At 39.0% G+C, this 14980-nt stretch overlaps 1 protein-coding gene across 1 annotated transcript in view; it reads left to right on the forward strand.

The window, feature by feature from the left end:
* SPATA16 (spermatogenesis associated 16) overlaps positions 1-14980 on the forward strand; it is an 81431-nt gene that overhangs the window by 9825 nt on the left and 56626 nt on the right. The window contains 1 exon segment of the mRNA XM_062005291.1: positions 8504-8649. Coding sequence (XP_061861275.1) covers positions 8504-8649 — 146 coding nt within the window.

Genomic DNA, 14980 nt, shown 5'->3' on the forward strand with positions numbered 1-14980 from the left:
CTCCTTACTGATACTTATCGTCTCTGAGGTCTGCAGAAGATTTTAAGACCAAAAATGTGAGGCTTATGGATGGCTCAGATCTGGTTTGTGGGATAGAGTGGGAATCTGTTATAATGATCCATTTGGACATACTCCCATTTTTAGATCACTGAATTTGAATCTATGAACCTTTTAGATGTTTCCAGCCTGCCCATCACCATGAAATAAAGCTGAGGAACTGCATGGACATTTGTAAGGATACATACCCTTGTTGTTGCCTGAACCGTTGTTACATATCTGGCTTCTGAAGCCCTTTTTTCCTCAAATGAATACTATGTATTGGCCATGAAACAACATATTTCCTCACTCATCTACGTAACAAGAGCAAAATCCCTATTCCAGAAAGGACAGGCCATATTTTTCAATCATTTTGGTGCCAAAGCCGATCAATCAATTTCTAATTAACTCCAATTTGCTTCCTCACATGCTATTAAGTTATTTACCTGGAGGTGACAGGTGCTCAAAAGCACCAAATATTTTCTCCATGCTTTGAAAATGTTAAGCAGTATATTTGATTAAAAATAATCACCCCCTACTTGTCACTTACAATCAAAAGCCTCATTGACCTAAACACATGCAAAACACATGTTTTACAAACACCAAGAGACAGAGGCAAGGTCCATGTAGCACATTGCTCAGCAGGTAACACAAGGGGCAAAAAAAAAAAAGAGAAAAGACTTGAGCCAGCCTTGAAGGAGTCATTGGCCCATCTTGAAAGACATTTTCAAAAGCTCAGATTTCCGCTCAGTGGTCAACATTCTGAATGGCTCAAGGCATGTCACTGCTGGATGGATCCATAAAGGGCTTCGCTGAGGTGGGCAGCTAAAAGTCTTGAGGTGCCTGAAGCCTACAGCTCCCAACATGTAGCATTGTGATACCCAATGACAGATTAAAAAAAAAAGATGCCTTGCTGCCTCTCTCAACGTGTAAAGCAGTGCCTCAGAGACTGTCTGGAAGTGGAGTTTAGTTTATATTCAGGGCCCTAAGAAACTGGAGGGGTTTATCCTCCCAGCTGCCATCTGCTTCTGAAAGGTATTGCACAGAAACAGGGAGGGCAGAGCAATTTGTGTCTCTGGGCACTTCCTGGCCAGGGCCAACACAGCACAAAAATGAAGCAGACAACCAGCTTAATTTATAGTAAGAAAATTAGTCACGTTAGGAGAAGGTCCAAACACCAAAAGCAGCTAATGCAGGCAAGTGGCAGTCACAGAGGGTGTGCTGTTCAGGCATTTACTATCTGAAATGTCTTTCAATCATACTGCTGCATACCTACAAAGACTCTGCAGAGGAGAGACAGATGCAGGCTGAAGTGGGCACCGAATTGGAAAGTGTTCATGGACTGATTTGAGTGTAGCTTTATCCATGAGGACAGTTTAGAGAAAATGTGTTATTAAAGTACTTTATTTCCATTTAGAGATTCACACAGGCATACACAGACAGTAGGTGGTGACAGCTGCTACCAGAACCATTTGTTATCTTACTCCTGTTCAGCTTTTGACAGTGTAAAATGAATATAAATGCTGAAAAGCTTTACAGAGATGAACCAAACAATAAGAAAGAGGGGAGAATGAATTCTGGTTAGGGTGCTTTAGGGAAGAGCTTTATTTCTGTTTATTCCTGAGGCATAGGTATGTGCTGACAATAATGCTGACAATACCGTTGAGAGGATTCTTGGTAGACTTTACTAAATCCACACCATCCCGAGGTAGGAGAGTAGAGAACCAGCCTTGCAGCTAACTTTAATGTCATAACCAGAAATGGCATGAAAATAAGGCTCCAGAAAATTATTGCTTTTCCCTAATAATCCTGTCCATCAAAATGGAGTGAACCTTTCACAGAGCTTGCCTTAATAAAAGTGCTGGTGAGATATCTCTGTGTTTGGACTTAGCAGTAGCAAATCTCTTGGCATCAAAGGGATTAAATTAGTTGGCCTGAAATTATATTGCTTTTTCCAAGCAATCATGACAGCTCTCAAAATCTTGCTACAATATAGTCACATCACCAAATGACAGTTGCCTCCAAAAAAACACATTCATTTTGGCCAGCTCCTCCTGTGAACACTATCAACAGACTGATGCTCCTGCTTCAAAGTCCAGTAGGCATTTTTAAAGGGAGATACAGGTATCAGTTTTGACTTCTGTCTGATTGTTGGGTTTTCACATGGAATATTTACACCATCCTCAGTTTGGTTTGATCTTGGATGGACTCACAGTGGAGAGCTGACAAATTTTGTATTGCAAGTGCAATCTATAAAGGAGATTTCAGTACATTGTGCAGAATATAAAGTTCCTCGGGAACTACTGTAGTATATTGATTCCACAATATATGTTTCATCAGAGTGCTTTGGGGTTGGTTAGGTTGGGTTTTTTGTTTCTGTGCCTACTCCTCTCACCCTGGCAATACTAATAATGGGAATACTCCATAAAATTGGGATTGGTAATGAAAGGCACAGATTTATAGTGCAACACATAGATTAAGCTGAAGTCAAACAGATGATATTTTCCTAAACCCTTTGTACTCAATTTAATGCTTCCAAATCAAATTACTTAAAATATGAGAAAGACCCCTAAGTTCGCACTGAGGGGAGGTAAAACCTTTATCTGAAGTTGGGTCAATAAACAGGAATGACTTAGGCTTAGGGAACTGCTGCAGGGAACACTGTTAGCTTCTGTGGGAGGGAAAGATTCACGTCAAGTTTATTTTTAAAAAGCAGCATCCACCTAAAAATGAGCACAAACTAAAATGTTATATTCTCTGAATTTGGTGGACACTTGTAATCTCATTTATGTAGAGAGTTCTTGTCTCAAAAAAAAAAAAAAACAACCAAAACAGTAACAAAAGGGAAAACCTCTCAGCCCCTGGGGAGCATGAAATTGAGGTTTGAACTTCTCTAACATTTTGCTTCATCTGATCACCAGATCCCTCCCACATACCTCTGATTCCTGCAGAAAGGCTGCTTACAGCAGAAGGAATTTAAGCCTAGACAGAGACAGGGTGTTAAGATAAAACCAATGGAAATGGGGAGAGAGCAGGCTCAATCCCACCTCACCAGGTCTCATGAGGAGGGCAAACAGCCTGCAAAGTTCATTTGGTAAAGTCAATACTCAGCAGATCCAGGCTTTTCTGGCAAACAGTAGTTTTCAGAACAGAGATAGGGATCATTTCTCATAAGTGAATGTGTCTGAGGTATCTTTAGCTCTCAGACAGAGGTGTGTAACAAATAATATACCCAGGATAGAACTTGTGGCCTGCATACACATTACTAGCATGTTAGAATTAAAATCCAGTGATAATTCTGCATAGAGTGGCTAATACACCAAAAATATCACATGTACGTATTTGAATTATCCATTGCAGAGCCCATTTCAGGAAGCCTAGTAAATTTAGTTCTTACTTCAAATCTGCATCCATATTTAGTGGTGAGTTATTATGTTTTCAGTATGTTTTCTATCAAGTTATTTACACAAATCTCATTAACAATAAAGACAGGGGGTTTATATACAATTCCTTCTCTGCTGACTGAAATTGCATCTCAAGATGTCAGTATGACTTTGAATAGAAGCTGGAAAGTTACGCTGCATGAAATCACATCATTGAGAGAAAATCCTCTCTTTTTATCCTCCATACTGACTTTTTTTTCCCCCCTTCTCTCCACTGAGACATAACTCATTAACCGATTCTTCATAAAGCTGGTTTCCTGAAGTATTTTTAACAGTGCCTAACAGTTGTAAGGATTGGATTACAGTGCAATACAGAAAAAGCCATTTGTTTTCAGCCCTGTGCAAGGCTTGCTATCAGGTTTTGAAAGTTATTTTCAGAAGTAACCTTCCTTAGCAGACATTTTCTGGGATGCTGTTAGCGTTCAACTTGCCAGGTGCCTGATGCACAACACAGCAATGTCACCAGGATGATTACTTGGATAGCTCTGAAGTGAAGGCATCTGGTTAGGACTGTTGGCTAGTCAGAAGAAAAGGCACTAATTAAATATTTCTTGCCTTTTCAGGTTTATCCCTCTGATAAAAAAATCACCCCAGGCAAAAGCACAAAGTTATCTTTAAAATGAAAGACATGATTAAACATTCCTCTGCTAACAAAAAAGAAAATATACATATAAAGACAAAGCAATCAGCTCCAGCAAGGCTAGCAGGTTATTGCTCCATTCAAATTCAACCATTTTATTCTGGCAGAAGAAAACATGAATGATCTCATGGAAGTCAACGAAGAATCTCATTGCCACACACCATTTGACCCAATTTACTTGTTTTCCCAGGCCACTTTCCCTATCAAATATGTATGTCCACACGCATAGATGGCTATCTGTTGGGCTGTTTCTTTGAGGCAAACTGTATTCCCGAATTTAACATACACCAAACCTACAACAGTGGTTAGTAAACTGATACCATTGCCAGTTTCCTACACTTTTCATGGGTTTTTTTTAGCGTTTTCTCTCTTTTACCAAAGCCATGGTGGGTTTGCAGGGGATCTTTTCATCTTTCTTATTAGCCAGTGTCTGGGAGGTCTTTACTTAAATTCCCTTGCTTGCTACTGCTAAAATTAAAGCCTTCATACCACAACAAGATCTATGCTAAGTTCACAGTGTCACAGACTTGTTCTGCGACCTTTGACAAAGTATTTTATCACAGCACTTACACAACTCTGGTTTCAACAATATATTTATAGGATCCTACATGTTGCAAGACAAACCTCCTTTATCAGTGAAAGTATAAGAGAATTAGTGTCAGTCCACCACTAATGCAAGAGTTGCAGGTAACATTTTCATTCCTTATATTTCATTTATATTTATAGTAACTCTTTGAGTGGGATAACTCAGTCTTCTAAAGGATGCATGCACACAAAACCTGCACAATGACCTCCAGTTGTAACAAGGGCCTCATGGAAATAAAAATATCCTTTGGCAGGATTTTTTTAATCAAATTTTATTTCTAGAAAAGCATTCCATCTGCTGATAAGTGTACTCTCAGGTAGAATAAGTGTGAAAGTAAAAAAAATACTTCTATTTTCTAGCTATGGTAAAGGACATAAAAAGGGTCTATTGCAGCTTTTTAACCCCAGATTGGCTGTAAAGCTCTCAATGTTTAAGTTGCTTGTTTCCATTTCATAGCCTCTATAATGATTAAGAGGTTAGCAAGATTTCTGCAGACCAGAAGCTCACCAAAGTCTTAGGTGAGATGAACACCAAAATCTCCCAGTTTGGAATAAAATTAAAATTCTGTAACGTAGCTCTGGGAAAAGAAACCCTCAATGGTACAAAATGTAACTGCTGCTCCGAGCCCACATTGATATTTTAGCATCCTTGAGACAACATCTTAAGGCACCTGAGAGTGAGATGGAACTACTTTTACCTTAAAGCACTCCAAAAATACCAACAGCCCTTCTGATCTTGAAAGGTAGTGTCATTGGACTGCAGACTTCAGCAAGATAAACTCAGTTCTGACAGGTGAAACACGAGAGTTGCAAACAAATGTCCTCCCTGCTCATGTCCATGCATGGCACAGCCTTTCTTCTTCCCTTGCTCTCAGTCCAGCAGAGCTTCCCCAAGTTAGATCAATCTGTAGGTAGAGGCTCCTTTGGAGCCCTAGGAAATTCCTCTTTAAAACCCAGATGTGTATTTCTGCAACTCTTCTCCACATCCCAGCCTGTGTAACAGAATCCCGGCTCCCTGTCTCCCTCTTGCCTAACTCCTTCCCAGGAACTTCCTCAAATAAGCTCTCTCAAGTGCTTTCTGGCATTGTCTTTGCCTCACCCCATAAAGGGATCACTCAGAGTCAATATTCGGTGGCAGACAGGACAACACAGGAATCAGTCCTCCTACTGCACAGCCAAGTACTTTTATCAGAAAGTAAAATACAGCAAAATACAGTAAAGAGTGATGAAGCATACAAAAGATATCTCCATCAGGGCTTGGAAAATGAGGTGCTTTTTGGGCTGCACTGAGCTGCTTTTCCCAACAGCAGCCTTTTTCAGTGGCGTCTATATTGCTACCAAAAAAATTCCTTTATACCAGCTAGTACCTTCAATTGTGCATCTCACTAATACCTGACACTAGGGCTATTTCATACATTCAGAACTTTTCTACTTAGCACAAAAGCAACCATTTCTGCAAAATTTAAAGTTGAATCTTACTTTTTGTGCATGTTGCTGTTTGTATGGGGCTAGCACAGAGGAATCTCAAGGGCATTGATCCACTGCAGAAATGCTACACAGAAGTCAGGAGGGAGTTTGGGATATAAAAAGTATACAACCTAAATGGTCCCAAGTACAAGCATCCCTTTAAAATATTACTCTGATTTTGTGAGATTAGAGATTGAGTTATGATTTGTTTCTTTGAACTCTTACTCTGAGAATGTCTTGGAGAAGACCTGGCAGACCCCAGCCTTCAGTGCATTTAAACATATTTTCTGAATACTTATCTGTTCAGGTGTGGTTTACAGTGACTCATATCTTGGTTTTTGTCAAAGATAACTGAGAGGTTACACGGGTCTAAACATAACTCTTCATATCAGCAGTAAGATTCAAGGAAACTCTAAATTGCAGCACTTCATACTGAAGGGATCCCTAAATGATTCTTTTCTTCTCACAATCATTCAAGAACTTGAAAGTTCAGGGAGTAGCCTCAAATCTTTCATTCCCATAAATTTAACAGAGGTCACAGCATGGCCAATTCAGCTGAAAAGTGTTATTACAGAAAAACTTGATGATACTTTTACATTCACTGATGTGAACATAATTCTCTGGGTCTTTTAGCTACATATAGCATGTCTTATCCATAGAGACACTTCAGCAGATATATATGTTACCATGAGCAAAGTTAAAAGTGATGAATTTTCTGATTTATAACTTCTACTGATAACAAGATGATAGAAAATCTTAAACGTATGGGTGTTATTATATGCACTGTGTAACTTTGCTCAGCAGAGATGTAAAAGAAAAAAATATTTATCACACCTGAACCAGGAAGATACTTCCTTGAATGACTCTTGTTGCCAGTAGAGAACTGAGCTGATATCTAACCAATACACAAATCTACACAGCTTTGTAGATGCTAAGCATCTTGCTTTTAAGGATCACATGCAGGAAGAAAGATGAGTATATAGAAGAGTTTTTTCTTGACAGATCGAATCTTCTAAAGAGACTTCAAATTGCCAAGTTGACATTTCACCTCCTAAAGTTGAGCCACTGGATTTTAACTACAGAGGCACAAGAAATTAATAATTAAAAGTAAACTCATTAGTGCTGAGAAGCTAGACAAACAAGCCAGATTCTCCTCCTTCCATTTCAAAGCTTTGGTGAGTGGCAAGACTGTACTCAAGTGACAGTCCCTTGGTTATAGCCCATGTAAAGCAGAGGCTGTGCTCATCTACATTAGGCTGCAGTTGCCCATTAGTGCTTTAAGGTTCCTCAGCAGCGGTCTGTGTGATGCAAATTTTAAGCACACAGCCCAGACAGATACTTCATTTGTTAATCTTCATTAGAAACCTACTTTTAAAGCTGATTCGAAGTGAAGTCACTTAGTCAGATGAAATCATTGCACACTAAAAACAATTCTGTTAGACATGTTTATCCAAGCAAACAACATTCAATTGCATTTTCATTAGTGGCACTATATGGTTATTGTCCTTAAAGACAAGGCTTTTAGACTTAATCTATTTGCTTACAGTTGAAATTTCTCAAGGAATAAAAAAAAGAAAAAAAAAAAAAAGAGAGTAGCTCTGAAGTGCTGAGGACTCTGAAATTTCTGAAACTTTAAGGAATTGTGGGTTACCTAATCCTAAAGATGCACATTATTAAATAGAACAGAACTTAATAAGAAGGTCACTGGCTGTTACGGGTAGCAGGCCATCTGTCTGTTTTTTTAAACAGTAAATATGATGGTTTCTCCCTGCTAAACTCTACACCTCTCAGGATGTTGGGGAAAAAATTTGATCTCATTCTTTTTACTTTCTATAGCAGTTTTCCTGAAGGACGTGTCCTCCCATTAAATGAGGGGGAGAGTTTCTAGTTTCCTTTTGCCTTGTTATCACCCATGAGACAAAGGCAGCAGAGCCTAAGGCAGAGTTCACTACTGGTTTACTGAAAGAAATAAACAGGTGTCTGAGACTCCTCCTTCAACCTCCATCTGAATACAGCCACAGATTCTGGGAGCTTGAAGCTGAGCCTTGATTTTTGAAAATGAGGGGGGAAACACCGTTTTTCTCCCAACAATGCTTTTTGGTTTTAGCTTATTATCTTCATTTCTGTTTTGACTATGTCTTCTGGGACGATGACGCTGCATTTATATTATATCCACATGTATTTGTACTGATTTTTGTGGTGAAAACTTCAAAGTCAGGGTCTGTTTTACTTAAAAGTCAGGTTTCTCCATTTATCAGTTACAAAAAGCATTTCTACCTGACAAAACATGTTTTCTAACATTACTAAAATTATGTTTTTGTTTCTTATACAGCTTTGTAGTGAAGGTGCTGCTACAAACAATCCCACCGAGTCATCTCCAGAAGATATTTCCAGCATCAACAGTTTTATTGAGACAAAGCTTGTAACCTGCTACTTAAAACTGAAAAAGTTTGATGAAGCTCTGAATCATTCATACAGGTAAAAATAAATGTGGATTAGATACACTGCTAAGACTGAAATTAAAAAATTAAACACAGACTATGAATAAATCCTGCACAGGAAGAATCCATTTAATAACCATTAAAAAAATTAATCCATAAACTTACACATGGCACCGATTTGACTAAATCTCACTATCTGGAATATTAAATCACAACAGTCATGTATATATTTACTGCTTTGATAATGCTTTATGTCAGGGTATGCAGGTGAGTCACATACATAGTTCAGGGCACCCTTAAAACTGAAGCTAGAGTAATATAAACATGCTCAGCGTTATATGACAGCAATGATGTTATGATCTCTTGATCTTTTTCAAGCCAGATTATGTCAGAGATGACTTCAAATTGTTTTCGTCGTAATTCCTCATGGGCTTACTTGTGATCCACATCAAAGACCAGCACCACTAGCAACTCATAAAGAAGCCAGAAACAGAACTTGCACATGGTGGAGATGAAATTCCTGTTAGTCTTAGTTGAAGTAGGTTTTTGCTGGGTTTGTGCTGCTTTTAATTAGCATCCAAGCATAATGAGTTTTGGTTAAGCCCATGCATGTCCTGCCAGCAACGCTTCATTGATGTATCTTGTTCATTTTTTCCTTGTATCAGATTTATTAAGATGGACACTGCAATTAGGGCAGGGTGAGGATTTTTTCATACAGTCACCTCAGATGAACATAGCTATAAGAGAATAGTCACAACAAAGGAGGAGGCACATGCTTAGGCCTAATGCACAGGAGATAACGTGAAAAGGTGAAAATGTGTTGGTATAGAAATGTGATGCCATCATGGCAGCAGGTTCATTTAGCTACATGCAGTCATGGGAAGCCCAGGAATCCTGACTTAATGATGAGGTCTTCGTCTCCCATCTCCATCCCTTTCACAGGCATTTTTTGTCCATAAAGCTATGCCTGCCAGGAGGGGTCACATTGTGGGGTGTACTCTTCAGACTAGTTCAAAGTACCATTCTGGGTTGACAGATTGAATGCCCATGAGTGGTTAGGGAACGAACATTAGGTGCACTCCCAGGAAAGGGACACAAAACTGTATTCCTTTCATGTGGACTATACTGTTAGGCAAACCAAAGCAGAGGAAGTCTGTGAGACCCCTCTAATAAAACCTAACCAAACCACAACTCAAAACAATCATACACACACTACACGCTAGACTCCTAGCTCCTAATATTGAATCGCTTCCTTATTCTGCGATTTGCAAGAACACTGAACTAAGAAAGCTGTTTAGACAGTGTGAACATAACTAGAACAGGAACTTTCTTTTCTTTACCTCCTTTAAATTATATTGATTTCAAAATAGTAGCATTGACCCCATTGCTACAGAAACTAAAGCTTATTCATACATGCTTTGGTTTCCAATGTCTTAAAACAGAAACCATGACCTATAGAGAAGAGAGATGCAGTCAAACTGAGATCACTGAAAAACTGAAGGAGGCAAAAACATTTTCTTTCTTACATATATTTATAGTAATTTGTTCTTTAGTTACACAGCACAAAGAAAAGTATCAATTAGTAATGCCCATTTTCAATATCATTAAATAACTGACAGAATGGGAAGAAGTCTACTGACCATAGTTGTCCCATTGTAAAATGCAGGAGTAATATACCTGAAAAAATATTCTGAAGCATAATTAACAAAAGCCAAACTTTAAATAGCATCAATAGCTATATTTTTCAAAAGGAGAAATAAATTACTCTGAGCTCTACTACTAAAAATAGCCAGCTGCCATCAGTTAACTAGTGCATATAGAATTTTTATTCCTGTTGGGTTTTTATGTCATCACCACATTGCAATGGTTTGCTAGTAATCCTTTGGCATTAATCATGAATCCAAATTAAAATATTCATTTCTGCATTTATTTGCATTTACCGAACTATTCTTTCTTTAATCTCATGTAAATTTCACAGCTCCTGCAATCATTTCTGAAGCCATATTAGCCAAAAAAAAAAACCTCTCAGCTATAATATTCTCATACATAGTTGTGTCAAATATATAGAAGTGGGTTTTGCTAGGGAAAAAATCTTACAAAAATTTCACAACTAGAGAAACAGAGAAAATAGAGGAAAAACTCCAGCAGCTCAGTTCTAAATCGTTCAAGAACAGGCATCTGCAGGGGCAGATTCTTAAGAATGGCAAAGCTAAGGGACTACAATTTATATTGTCAGCTTTAGATCCTGTATGAGAAGCCAAGTCTGGGTCTCCCTGAGAAGTGGAAACTATATTCACTGGCTTCTTAATATCAAAATATAAGACTGCCTTTAGCATCACTGGCACAATGAAGGACACTGGCTAGGTTCTAAGTATGTGTCACACCAATACAAAAGATTTATCCGTCACAATCAAACACTGTTAAAGCCACTGCTTATCAGTCACAGCTATGAACAAATGTGCCATGGATTGACCTTGCCAAGCAACATCTGTAGTAACCTACTTGACCACCACTTTTCATCATAAGATAGCCATCAAAATAACTCCTAACTTACAGTTTGAAGATATAAAATGAATCACGCAATATTTACATGCCCTGTGGTCCTTTTGGCCCAGGCACTATGGCATACCAGGGTTTAATGATCTTAACCCCATATGGCGTGCTGAGAAATTAGATTTCTCCTTTGGTTGCAGAAGGCAATTTTCAATTATAGCAGATGGCAAAACAGTGAAGGTCTGAGAAGTCAAGAACTGACTAAGAAACCTCAGATTAGTACTTAGGCCTTATGGTGCTCAGCCTCATAATGTATGTGGTTGAATTTTTGCCCCAAATGAAAACAATCTTGAAGCAGAGCACAGAATTTGAGCTGATCAGTCCCCCAATTACGCCTGCTCTTCAGAGGGCCAGGCACAACAGAAAAATCCATAAAGCTGCAGTCGCCTGTGGCAAAACAGCCCACGGTGCATCACGTACGCAGCTCAGCAACTGTTAAGATTCAATTTTGTTTGAAATTGGAGAGAGCGATGCTGAACTCCATGACAATTGAAGAAGGAGGATCCTTCAAAGCGTGCTATACACTACTTCCTCAGTGATACTCTATATCCCCTTACAGTTTCATTGTTTGTTTTGCCTTTTTCCTCCAAGCAAGTTAAAATAAATCTGCATTGGCACCACGTGACTTGCTGTTTGCACATGGGAAAAAAAATAACGCTGAAACTTTCTACAGTAAATATGCTTTTTGCCACCACACTTACACTTCCTCAGCTGCTACGGTCCTCATGGCACACAAGATTTGAAAGATGACAGACACATGGTCTGATCCAGTTGCCTAAATATAGACTGCTGCTCATAGAAATCCTACACATGGATCAAGCTCTAGAAAAATGTTGAAGAGGTTAACATCACCTACCCAGCAGCAAGTGACAAAAAAAAGCATTTTGTATCCTTTTTTTTTTTCCATTACTCCTTGCCCAGCTCGTAGTATGGCTGCTGGTTTTATAGGACTCCTCTGGAAATAAGCACCTCCAGAGGTGAAAAGTCACAGCTCTTCCCAAAGAGATTGCCCATTATGCCATAGGAAGCCCACAGCTGGTAGTGGGAAGTGCATTGGGAAATGTCATCCAAAAGCATCCCTGGGCTTTATTCCCTGCTTTCCTTCCCTCAATCTGGAAATTGTGGTCTGAGGGACAAGAAGAGGAAGAGGAATCAGACACTGGGGCATGTTTTTAACATTTTCTCTAAGCAACGCCTGAAAAATATGTTCATGATTGCGAGGATTGCTGTACAGAGCTATCCAAAATCTTTGGGGGTTAACAAAGATTTTCCTGTGTCTTTGCAGACTCTACTCTGCAGCGTACCACATTGCCAATTCTCTCCCTCCCTCCAAGAAAGGCAATGCATAGAGAATGTAATAAATCTGTACAGCTTTTTCTGCTATGCTCCGCGTTCAGTGGAAGGCAGGACTCTAATGCCTCTTGCACAATTCATAGGGAGACACATGAAGTAGAAAATAGCACCTCTCTTAAGTAGTACACAATTGCTTTAGTTATGACTTACCAGAGGGAATCTCTTGTGGAGCGACAGTGGAGAAAAATTATCTAAAACAGATGAAGCCTCACAGATTTTATACTACATCCTCTGAAAAGTCACTGGGAAAATGCAAACACTCACCAAACATTTAAAATAGTTATTAATGATCAATCTTATTGCAATATCTGTCAGGGAAAAAAAAGGCATCTCAAAAATTGGTCAGTGTATTATAGACAGGATAAATCAGGACTCTAATTCAGATTCATTCAGAATTTTCAGACTAACAACTCAATATACAGCTACTTTATCCCCTAGCTTCCTTATTTTGCCTTTAAAATATGACTATATTAAAGAAAGTTAAAGAATGGAGTTCTAGAGAGATATTAAGTCAAAAATAATGCAATGATGCTACAATACAGTGCAGTCACTGGGCATTTCAAATGGAGACAGAAGATGAGCTCAAGAGCAGCATACATTTTTAGGTGGAAGTCGAAAAATGAGAAATACAATGGCTGATGCTGCTAATCTGTGGGAAGTCCGTAGTGTAATGTATACTTTGTTCTAAACTACTTTCCTAATCTCTTTACCTCCTCAGACAAGGGAAGAAAAAGAAAGAAAAGAATTAGCAGCAGCTAATTACTTCAGCAATTGTGTCAGGCATATTGCAATATACATAATAGATGAGATATTATTAATACAAAGCTATTCCATTGAGATTCTCTGGATAATATAAAGCAGAAGTACTGTTTAAAAAAGTAATTCCTTCTCATGCAGCATTTCAAGTAGTTCTACGTAGTTCAACTTTTTATTACTTTTTAGATGAGAAATTCTCAACCTTGAACCATATGCTATTTCCAGGCAGGTATATCAGTCACATGGTTTCCATTTTACAGGCTGAGGCTTCTTCCATTGAGGTCAGAGACTATATTCTCATTTACTTTAATGATGCTATATTGCAAAAACATTCATCTATACAGTGTTTGGTGGGAAGGGGAGAGAGGGGAAAGCATAGAAGGAAAAGTCTAGTTGAGATACGTGACAGCAGTCCTAATGGCATCAGAAAACTTGGTGGTCAAGAATGAGGTGCTTGTACAGCTGGAAAGCGAGTGGGCAGTACATTATGCAAACAAGACAGGGAATGCAGTGTATCTCCACTTGTGTTCAGATGTTTTGTGAGCTTTGAAACAAGATCTTTCTAAATATCTTTTTGTTCTGGACCAAAGAACATTCTCCTTTTTCCACCTTCACAGCTGAGGAATCAAGACCTGTATAGCACATTTGTCTTATGCTTGCAATTCAAAGCAAATTGCTGCTGCAAAACCTTTTAGCATGGCAGTTATATTTCACTTTACTGACAGAGAAAAGGCGTTGTGTGAAACCTTTTTTGGGAACCCACACTTCCTCCCTTCCTGTCTGTTTAGATATGAAAACTTCATGAGATTTTTTTTTGTGCATTGAAGGTCCTTGCCCATAGGTGCCATAACTGCATTTATTTCTGATTGGTTGTACAAAAAAAAATTTTAACTGCACAAAGATGAGTCAGGTGTCCTACTTGAGTGTTGAGAGGATTTGGTCCTATTCCTTGATCCATGCAAGTCTGGTAGGAACTTTCTGCCTTTGTTTACAGCTGTTAGTTTGGTTCAGTGATGATGACTATATTTGAAGGAATTTCTAATGATTCATCAGATTAGGAAAGAGACTCATTCTGGGCTCTGCCAGATTTGACTTGATAAGCTGTATTTGGTACAGTTAATCTTGTACCTAGTGGTCTTGGGCTTTGTCCTCCCGCCTTTTTCTCTGTAACACAGATGTCACCTAATTTTGCATGTTTGTTTGTTTGTTTTTAAAAAAAGAGTGGCCAGGGCAGGGAGGGAAGATTGCTCCTTCCTTTAGGAACCAGAGCATTCACCCAGGGGAAAGAGGTCCCCAAGCATAGGGCAGGGTGGGCACAGTCACAGCCAGACATTTGGTGCTAATACAGTGAAAACTCCCCATGGACCCCATGGCTGAACATATCCAGCCACCAAAAGACCAAAACCAAGCTCAAGAAACAAAAGTCCTACACCTCCATCACATCTCACTTTGGGTGGGAATCCTCACCACAAACACCCTTCTTCTCACTTTAATTATTAATGCCCATTAGCACTGAAACCACTCCACTCTTGTCCTCTGCAAAAAGGTGCTTCTGCATGCCTGCTTTCACCAGCCTACCAAGTATTTCCACCAGCTTGTTGCAACAGGGAGGGGTTTTTTTTCCCTCTTCAGGATTTCAGCTTTGGTAAACTCTCACCTAGAGCAGGGAAGCCCACAAGCTTTTATGTATCCAGGACACATCCCCC

Source organism: Colius striatus, chromosome 12, assembly GCF_028858725.1.
Source record: "Colius striatus isolate bColStr4 chromosome 12, bColStr4.1.hap1, whole genome shotgun sequence".
In the NCBI taxonomy this organism is placed as follows: Eukaryota; Metazoa; Chordata; class Aves; order Coliiformes; family Coliidae; genus Colius; species Colius striatus.